This window comes from Colossoma macropomum, unplaced genomic scaffold (genome assembly GCF_904425465.1).
Source record: "Colossoma macropomum unplaced genomic scaffold, Colossoma_macropomum, whole genome shotgun sequence".
Lineage (NCBI taxonomy): Eukaryota > Metazoa > Chordata > Actinopteri > Characiformes > Serrasalmidae > Colossoma > Colossoma macropomum.
The window spans coordinates 14,168,193-14,178,681 of record NW_023494794.1 but is presented as its reverse complement, the minus strand read 5'-3'; the positions used below and the strand labels follow the sequence as shown (position 1 = coordinate 14,178,681).

Below are 10,489 nucleotides of genomic sequence, written 5' to 3'. Positions count from 1 at the left end.
TTAGCACTGCAGCTATGCAGCTAATGTAGCTAACAAGTAATGTGAGTTTCTTATTAGCATTATGCTCACGTCTAAATCATCACAAACTCCACCAATAACCTCTAAAGTCTCTAATAGTCTTAATTATGCTGTGTCTAACACTGTATGAAACACTGTTATCTATAAACATGGAGTAAAGTAGGCTAGCATGGCTAAAAACAGTATTAGCATCCAGCTAGCCTGTAGATTTTGGGGAAATGAGAAAACTGTGCAAATCCTCAAACTGTTACTCCAACATATCTGGTGTTTTAGTTCAGTTTTCAACAAAAAACCTGTAAAATTATTGTTGTGAATGAGATTTAAAAATGAATGGGTTGTTTTTTTTTAGCTTCTCTGTTTATGTTGGGCTACGTGGTCTGATATTGCTTCTCATAGGAGTGAATTGTGCTTAAAACATTTTTGTAAAATGATTTTTTCACACATTGTGTGGAGTTTATTTAAAGATGAAAGAAATAAAGCTTGGTTTTTTTAAGATGAACTGCTTGAACTGTTTTTTTTTTTTTTGGTATTAGCATAGATAACGTCTGTTTGTTTATGGCAGCTTCGTGCTAAAAGATTCAGAATGGCACCTGGGCGTCGAATTGGTTTAGTGAATGAAATGATTCATTTTGGCTAAACAGCGCATTAAAACGTCTATTAGCATGTCATATCTTGAGAATTAATTGAGTTTTTAGATGCACTTAAAGATAAATGTGTTAATTTAGCTTTACAATGTAGGGGATACTGCAGCTGCATCCCAAATGGCTGCCTGCTCCCTACGTAGTGCACTATATAGGGCATGAAATTGCAACTTAACAGTGCACTAATAGAAAGAAGACTTCAGCCACAGAGTTTATGACTTTCTATTTAACATTTAATGCACAATTTTGGGTGCAGAAGCCACACATTCAGGACATACACAGTGCACTACATAGGGAACATGGAGCTATTTGAGACTTAGCCCAACAGAGAATATACCAGAGAGAGAAAACAAAGGTTTTTGTCTTCTGTATTGTCTGCTACACTGTGATTAAGGATGCCTGTGGAAGTTTAATCACAAAGTATGTGAGCAGCAGGAGAACTGAAAGACAATACGCTCAAATCTCTTCACACCCCCGAGACAGAAACGAGGCCCTGGTGAGGGTGTTGGGTGTGTAAGAGAGAGATTAGCGCTTTAGAGAGCTCAGCAGGTGGTTATAAATATGCGTAAGAGGTCATTAAGTCTTTCTTGACGAGCCAGCTTAGTCTAGACCCAACGCTGTTCTAATGCAAAACGCCTAAATCTCTCCAGCTGAGCGGAGGAATGTGAACGGAAACACAATGCAGACTCATTTTACACTGAAACCTACTGTATATACAGTCGGAAGCAAAAGTTTGGGCACCCCAGGTCAATTTCCATGTGTTGTTGATTTTCTAAGTGCACATTTTAAAGCACAATTACTGTTTATTTATTGAATTTAACACATTGGAAAGCAATATAAAGTGCGCCATTACTTTTGCACAGACCACACTTTGTATGTTTTTTCCCAATACATTAAATTTGCACAAGAATGCAATATTTACATGTTCTCTTTAGAGGATGTGTAACTTATTTTAACTTAGAAAATCAATAAAACGTGTGATTGACCAGGGACTCCAACTTTAACATACAACTGTACAGGGGTGGAAAAGGGGAACTCCACCAATTTCTTAAAATGCTCCGTTCTAGAGAAACTTACAGAGTCAGAATTGTTCACAGTGGTGCTGATAGGAACCAGACGTCCACCTCTAAAAGCTCCTCACAGAAAGTTACTACATGAAATGGTTATGAATTCACTGCCTGATGACTGAGACACTGTTTTATGATAGTTTAGAGAAGATTTTGGCCTTAAACTCCATTCATGGTGGAGGGATACATAATATGCAGGGCGCTGTGAGGCAAAATAGTCCCCAAAGAAAACGTATTATTTCAGATTTTCCACTATTTTCCATCATCAACATTCCATATAAACTCAGAAGACTCGTGTAGGTTCACTGGTGGTTTTGATAGTAAGTAAAGTGTCTATATCTGTGTTGTAGTCATGGCGACCCCTGGTTCCTATCACCACCACTGTAAAGACATCTGAACCATTTCACACCAAATCTCTCTGATTATTTATCTCTCAACAATTATTCAGAAAATCTGGTGGAGTTTCCCTTTTGAGAGGCTGCACTTCTTTTGATAAAAGTACTCTTTAAATACACCGATTCTGACCACCTCCTTGTTTCTATGCTCATTGTCCATTTTATCAGCTCCACTTACTGTATAGGTGCCCTTTGTAGTTCTGCAATTGCATACTTTGCTACCGTGTTCTTCAGTGGTCAGGACCCCCATGGACCCTCACAGAGCAGGTACTATTTGGGTGGTGGGTCATTCTCAGCACTGCAGTAACACTGACGTGGTGGTGGTGTGTTAGCATGTGTTGTGCTGGTCTGTGTGGATCAGACACAGCAGTGCTGCTGGAGTTTTTAAACACTGTGTCCACTCACTGTCCACTCTATTAGACACTCCTACCTTGTCAGTCCACCTTGTAGATGCAAAGTCACGATAGCTCATCTGCTGCTGCACAGTTTGTGCTGGTCATCCTCTAGTCCTTCATCAGTGGCCACAGGACGCTGCCCACAGGACACTGTTGGCTGGATGTTTTTGGTTGGTGGACTATTCTCAGTCCAGCAGCGACACTGAGGTGTTTAAAACCTCCAGCAGCGCTGCTGTGTCTGATCCACTCAGACCAGCGCAACACACACTAACACACCACCACCACGTCAGTGTCACTGCAGTGCTGAGAATGATCCACCACCCAAATAGTACCTGCTCTGTGAGGGTCCATGGGGGTCCTGACCACTGAAGAACAGGGTAACAAAGTATGCAGAGAAACAGATGGACTACAGTCTGTAACTGTAGAACTACACAGTGCACCTATATAGTAAGTGGAGCTGATAAAATGGACAACGAGCGTAGAAACAAGAAAGTGGTCAGAACGTTATGCCTGATCGGTGTACGTGTCCAGCATTTCTTCTGAAATTCTGAAGGTGTTAATAGTGAGTTTGTGCCGCAGTAACAGCCTCTACTCTTCTGGGAAGCGAGGATTTGACTGAGCGTTAGTGAGGTCAGGTACTGATGTTAGATGGTCAGTTCTGGATCAATAATAATCCCAAAGGTATTGGATGGAGCTCCATCACTCCAGAGGACACAAATGCAGATCTACTGCATCCCTATAACCTAAACCTTCTATCTCAACGACAAAGACAAAGACATACTTTACTTCCAAACTAAGTGTTTCAGTGTGTTTGTTAAAGAAACAGATTCAGAGAATTAAATGATCATCAGGGTTTCTTTTTTTGTTATTGCTGTAGCATCACAGCATCGCCCTGGTCAGCTCTGTCCCTTTAAATAAACCAGAATTACGCTGAGCTGATTCACACAGAGGCCTTTCACACTTCAGATTCCTCTCTCCATTAATATGGAGGGAACACTGCCCCCCTCAGGATACAGAGGGAAACTCTATATCCGGTCTGAGAGACCCAGAGATCAAAACTAAGCCGAGGAAAAACACAGATCAAAGAGAAACTACATGTCTGTATATCTACATACAAAAACTGTACAGACTTCAGTTGAGCGATTATTAGAGTTTAATAATAAAAACATACACATACAATCAGCCACACTACACAAACAATACATGAACACAGGAGCTTCATCAACAGGACCGAATGTGCTGTGAAGACCCTGCAGGCTTTCTGCAATTCTCCAACATTCCACAGGAGTGTTCTAGAGCTGGAACCAAGGGTACTCTAGAACCATCTCTGGAAGTGAATGTGTGGTAGAACTGCCTCTAGAAACGAAGTAATCTCCAGAACCAGCTCTGGAACTGAATGTATTGTATAACTTGCTTGAAAATACAAGTGCACTCTAGAACCGGCTATGGAATAGTGTTCAAGAATCAGTTTTGGGACTGTGTTTGATCTAGAACTGCTCTGCAACTAGAAACTTGTTTCTGGCACCAAGCATTCTATCACAGGCTCTAGAATTCAAGAATCAGCTCTGGAATATAGTGTGAGCTATAACTGATCAGGAACTGAATGTGTTCTAGAATTGTCTCTGGAACCAAGCATGCTTTAGAACCGGCTCTGGAACTGAATCTTGTAAAACTGCCTGTAGAAACCAAGTGAGCTCTAGAACCAACTCTGGGGCTGAATGTATTGTATAACCTGCTTGAAAAAAACGTGCACTCTAGAACCAGCTCTGGAATAGTGTTCAAGAATCAGTTCTGGGACTGGGTGTGACCCAGAACTGTTTTGCAACTAGAACCTGTTTCTGGCACCAAGCGTTCTATAACAGTTTCTAGAATTCAAGAATCAGCTCTGGACCACAGCTCTGGAGTGTAATCTAGAACTGGTCTGAAACTGAATGTGTTCAAGATTTGTCTCTGGAACCAAGTGTGCTCTAAAGCTGGCTCTGGAACATAGTGCTCTGCAACTCAAACTTGTCTCTGGCGCCAAGAATTCTATAACAGGCTCTAGAATGTAAGAATCAGCTTTGGGATGGGGTGTGATCTAGAACTGATCTGGAACTGAACGTGTTCTAGAATTGTCTCTGGAATAAAATGTGCTCTAGGACAGGCTCTAGAACATACAGCTCTGCAACTCGAACTTGTCTCTGGCACCCAGCATTCTATAACAGGCTCTAGAATTCAAGAATCAGCTCTGGACCACAGCTCTGGAGTGTAATCTAGAACTGGTCTGAAACTGAACGTGTTCTAGAATTGTCTCTGGAATAAAATGTGCTCTAGGACAGGCTCTAGAACATACAGCTCTGCAACTCGAACTTGTCTCTGGCACCCAGCATTCTATAACAGGCTCTAGAATTCAAGAATCAGCTCTGGAATGGAGTGTGATCTAGAACTGGCTCTGGAACATACAAACCTTCCTAAGAAATGAGTCTCTGTGAACTTTGTTCAGTTCATATTGAGATCCATGCGGATTTTTCTGTCAATTTTCTATCTCAGGCCAAATGACAGAGACAGACATAACACACAGACACAGATGTTACAGCAATACAAAAATAAAACAATGAAAATGATGTGAAATCTAACATATCTTAGTACTGGACACCTGAAATGGTGAGCACATGATGTGTTTTCGTTTAATAACTGTTAACATGAAGAAATCAATAAAGAGGAAGAGGAGAACTCAGAGACTGGACGCCAAACTGGCTACTCAGCACAGTGGGAATGGACGAGTGTCCCAGGAAGTAAGTGTGGTCTGTGTTGTGTTACTCGTCAGGTTTCCTCTTAGGCTTTTTGGGGTTGCGCGAGCGGCTCTTGGCTTTGCAGAGAGGACAGATCGGAGCGTTTCGGTGGATCTGCTGATGGCAGGACAGACACGCCTGGACACGAAGAAACAGACCAATCAGACACAAACGAATAAATCTCAGCAATTAGAAGCCTTTAAATTTGTTTGTTGATGTATGAAGAGTAAAGATGGAGCGCATTACTGAATGGTCAGTACTGTGCAAACATCAGAGACCACCTTTCATTTTTTTAATTTCCAGTCAACGCAGCCATTAAGGACAAGTTCATCTCAGCTGTGTGAGTCTCAGTGAGTCACTCTTCACCTTCATTCCAGCTTCCGTTCTTTTCAGAAGACTCGCTTTCAGTTCCTCAAAGAATCTGCAGACACACCTCCAAAGTTCAGTCTTAGAAGCTGGTTGATCATTTCTGAAGTAATCAAACACATTCAGTGGTGTTGAGGTCTGGACTCTGGGGTGGTCAGTCCATCGTTCAGCTTCTTTGTTTGATGTGTCCGTCTCCTTTTCTCAGTGAGGTTCTTCTTGACAGCTACACATCCTTTCAGACCCACAGCGCTGAGTCGTCTTCTCACAGTGGAAGGATGGACAGAAACACCTGTGGATGTTTTCAGATCTGAAGCAGCTTGATTTTCTTCTCTCTCTCAGAGATGAAAGCTTTAAGTGCTGTTTATCTGACGGGGACAGTTTTGGGGTTGACCAGCTCTTCCAGGTGGTTGTTAGGAGGTACATTTTCCAGTTTTTGGAAACTCTTCACTTACTTTCCTTTGACTTTCTCCTTCCTTATGCAAGTGGATTGCCTTATATTTTATCTCTGAAGGGTCTCTGCCTTCTGCACAGTACTCTATATAAATACAGTATACCTGCACCTATAAAAGGATAGAGCTTGTGAAGAATATGGACTGTGTATATAAACACAGCCAGCTCAGATGGAGAGTCTGTATACAGAGTGTAGAGGACAGATGGTGCATGTACAGTGTGTATAGATATGGATATAGATCTGTGTGTGTGTGTTTGTGTACCTTCATGGGTGGGGGCTGCTGTCTGAAAGTAGCCGGCTGCCGGGTGTCCTGCTTTCTTGCTGCCTGGAGCTGCTGGGCCGCGGCTGCTGCTGCTGCTAAGGATTCTGGGATTGGGGGTTCCTGAGGTTCGGTCTGCCACTCGGCCTTCTGCTTCTCAAAGTAACTAAAGAGAGACAGCGAGAGAGAAAACGAGGATTTAGACATTTATATCATTACTGATAGAACAAAACACTGTATCTCCATTTCTGTCATTTTCTGTTTTTCACAGAATATGAAAACACCAGCTGCTCTTTACGATGTGTTTATAGTTCCATGATGAATGGACCAATAGAAATTATCCAAAATGAAAAATATATAGATATTTTTTATTGCCTTCCATTCAAAGATACAAATATTTTTGCCTTCTTCTGAAGTAATAATATTTTGACACATTTATATATATATATATATATATACATATATATATACACATATATATATATATATATATATATATATATACTGTAAGTTAATACAGTATTTTTTCCAAGCAATAATAATATAATAATAATAATATCCCCATATGTATTATATGTTTTTATATGTAATTATAATATGCCCCATATGCATTATATACATGTCTCTATATGTAATAACAATATCCCCATATATATTATATATGTTTTTATGTATAATTATAATATGCCCCATATACACGTCTCTATGTGTAATTACAATGTGCCCCATATATAATATAAATATGTCTCTGTATGTAATTATAATTACATGCCCCATATGTATTGTAGACGTCTCTATATGTAGTGATAATATGCCCCATATGTATTATATATATATATATATATATATATATATGTCTATATGTAATTATAATATTCCCCAAATGTATTATATATGTCTCTGTATGTAATTCTAATCTGCCCCAAATGAATAATATATATGTGTCTCTACAAGTAATTATAATATGCCCCATATGTATTACATACATGTCTCTATATGTAACTGTAATGTGCCCCACTGTGTATGTATTATACATATGTCTCAGTACATAAGTATCTATGAGTAATAATATGCCCTATTTATGTTATGTCATTATATATACATGTAAGTACCTATGCGTGATATGTAATAAACAGAGAGTGATACTGACTCCAGAGAGAGTCTCTCTTCCTCTTGGCTGAGGTCCGGCAGTCTCTGGAGACCGAGGGTCACTCGGAGGGCGTCCACGTGCTCCTTCAGTGGCTTGTACTCGTCGTGCAGCCTCCGCGTGGACTCCAGCAGCTTATTCAGATCACTCTCAGACTGCTTTATAGTGTTCTCCATCTGACACACACACACACACACACACACACACACACACACAGTGAGGACGTCAAAGCGATGGTTCAGGATTACAACCAAATTCACATACATTATTATCTATCATGCAATACATGGAGTAAAATTCGCTGTACGTACTGCTTTTAGCTACGCAACACACTTTTGTCCATTTTATATGTACCAACCACATTAATATCAGCGTGAATTAGTCGCAGTTCCTCCACGTGGGCCATCTTCTCCTGCAGCAGGAGATCCATTTCCTGTTTATATTCCCTCAGGTGCTTCTCCTCGTTCTCCAGAGCCTGGAACTCGCTCCGCAAACGGGCCTTCAGCTTCTCCATCTGAACCGTCTTATTCCTAAACAACAAACAGTAAACAATTTCCTTGCTGTATATTATGCAGTACAAGCTGAGGAGGCACCGGTATGGGGATTCTGGGCCGATGCCGATATCTGATGTGTTTCATGTAGATATCTGTGGCTGCCAATAAATGATTTATAAAAATGTAGAAAAATGGGGCGGAAATTTACATCAGCATTAAATACAAATATAACATTTATTTCTATATCTGTACAAAAGATGGTTTTTAAGGGTTCTTTAGTAAGAAAAATGGTCCTATATAGCACCATGAACACTCAAAGAACGCTTTGCATGATTAAAGGGTTCTTGCATCATGAAAGGGTTCTTCAGACTGATGGAGAATGTGCTGTAGACGGTTCTATAGGGAAGGAGATTTTAGTGGTGGACGTCTGGTTCCTATCACCACCACTGTGAACGATTTTGACTCGGTAAGTTTTTCAACACTCTTAAAAAAATGCTGGTTCTTCAAAAGCGCTTTTGTAAAGAAAATGGTTCTATATAGAACCATGATCACTCAAAGAACCCTCTGCATGGTTAAAGGGTCCTTTGCATCATTAAAGCGTTTTCTATAGCACCCAAAAAGGGTTCTTCAATTGTTACAAGCTGGACATAGAAGAACCATTTTGGGTGCTATGGAAAAATAGAACCATCTACAGCACATTCCCAATCAGTCTGAAGAACCATTTCATGATGCAAAGAACGCTTTAATCATGCAAAGGGTTCTTTAAGTGTTTATGGTTCTATATAGAAACATTTTCTTTACTTAAGAACCCTTAAAGCACCGTCTTTTTTAAGGGTGTCGACTTAAAAATGCAGTAAAACTAATAAAAATGCATGTTTTTAGCGAAGTGTCACCTAAACACTCTGCTCATCATCGAAAATTGGTTTTAAATATTAGTCATATCTGAACATGTGATGCTGACACACTTTGTTTACATTGATATGAGTCTGATATCACTGTTTACTCTCACTACAAGCAGTTTTATGATATTTCAGGCTACATTTGTCACAGAACTGAATCAGATTTGCTGTTTTTCAGTATCTAGCACAGTGTTTTCCGCTGATATTGGCCTGATATTAATACTGGGTACAGAACAGGCGCCAATATTACCAATATTAATAAAGTTAAAGAGCACCTGGAGCTTCTGGCCAAACATTTTAGGTGTTAAGAATCCCTCATGTTTCTTTTTGTCAGCGTTACACCAAAATTATTCCGCTGAAAAACAGACAATTAGGACATTTAGGATTAAAACCTGATTTTTTCACTTTCTAATAGGAATCGACAACCAACAGTTTCCTGTAGATCCTATTAGGAAACTATAAGACGCATCTGGAATCTGTTCCAGAACACCTGTTAAACCATAAGAGTCCTTTATACTGTGATATGAACCCATCAGGACAAACACAGAACACCATTAGTGGATACTGGACAGCAGCAGAAACTTTTAAAGGCTTCTATGGTTTTTCGGCTGTGCAATGTTGTTAACTAATGTTTTAGTGTCAGTGCCACATCAACACTGTCACACCTGCAGCACTGAACACCCTACAGGCCTAAACACTGGCTTACATTTCAGAATCAGAAGCAGGGAGAGACTTTTATGATATTATTTACCATTTCTAAACCAAATCATGCTAATAAACGTGTAATAACAGCTGAATAACAAAGTGTTTTGGTCAGCTCTTTGGTTAGCTTAGCCTATTGTGGCACATAAAAGACTCGGGCCAACTTACAAGCGTTATTAGCATTTGTCACGGTAAAAATATCAAAAGTTTAATAAAGATTATTCACAAAAAGAGAAGCTAAATTAGAGCTACAGCGGTCTGAGGGGTCAGATTAGTCCGAAATCCGCCAGATGTTCTGGACAAAAGCTGCCTCTGGCTCGCTGAAGTCAGTCCAGCTGAGCTGTCTTGGCTGTTTTTGTCCGGATTTATGTTCGGCTCACCTTATTTCCTTAATATTCTCCAGTTTGCACATGATCTCCTGCTCGTCCGTCATCGCGGGGCTGTTTATTAACCCCTTCTGGGTTTTTGTCAATGAGGGCGAAGCGCTAATTTCGGCTGCAGAAGCGTAAGCAAAGCTAGCCAGCTGTGCAAAACGGTACAAGCGGCTACCAACGGAGAAAAACTACACTTCCCATGAGCCTTTGCGGAGCCGTCTTAAAGAGACAGTAACGCAAAAAAAAGGCACGTTATCAACTTTGCCCACACAGCTCAAAGGGTTGGAATCAATAATAACTTAAACGATGTAGATTTAAAAGAATATGTTATTAAACAATTCAACAATGGTTTTTATTCAATAGCTCAAGTACTTTGGGAACCAAAATAAGTAATACATTGATAAACAATATAATATAATTTCCTTTTCTATTTAGAATTGTTTTCTGACATTTTATCTGTCTATCACAAGGAGGCACAAGGCAGCCTGGGTATACATTTTATTAGAACTT

The 10,489-nt window shown here is 40.0% G+C and overlaps 1 protein-coding gene across 1 annotated transcript; it reads right to left on the bottom strand.

Moving 5' to 3' along the window:
- Positions 1–3,646: 3,646 nt before the first annotated feature.
- zc4h2 (zinc finger, C4H2 domain containing) lies at positions 3,647–10,181 on the bottom strand. The gene is made up of 5 exons (XM_036580323.1): positions 9,986–10,181; positions 7,869–8,040; positions 7,514–7,686; positions 6,367–6,529; positions 3,647–5,425 (listed from the first exon to the last, which is right to left on the bottom strand). Exons 1-5 carry the CDS (start codon positions 10,036–10,038, stop codon positions 5,312–5,314), a joined length of 675 nt encoding a protein of 224 aa, XP_036436216.1. The 5' UTR covers positions 10,039–10,181; the 3' UTR covers positions 3,647–5,311.
- Between the last annotated feature and the right edge of the window lie 308 nt (positions 10,182–10,489).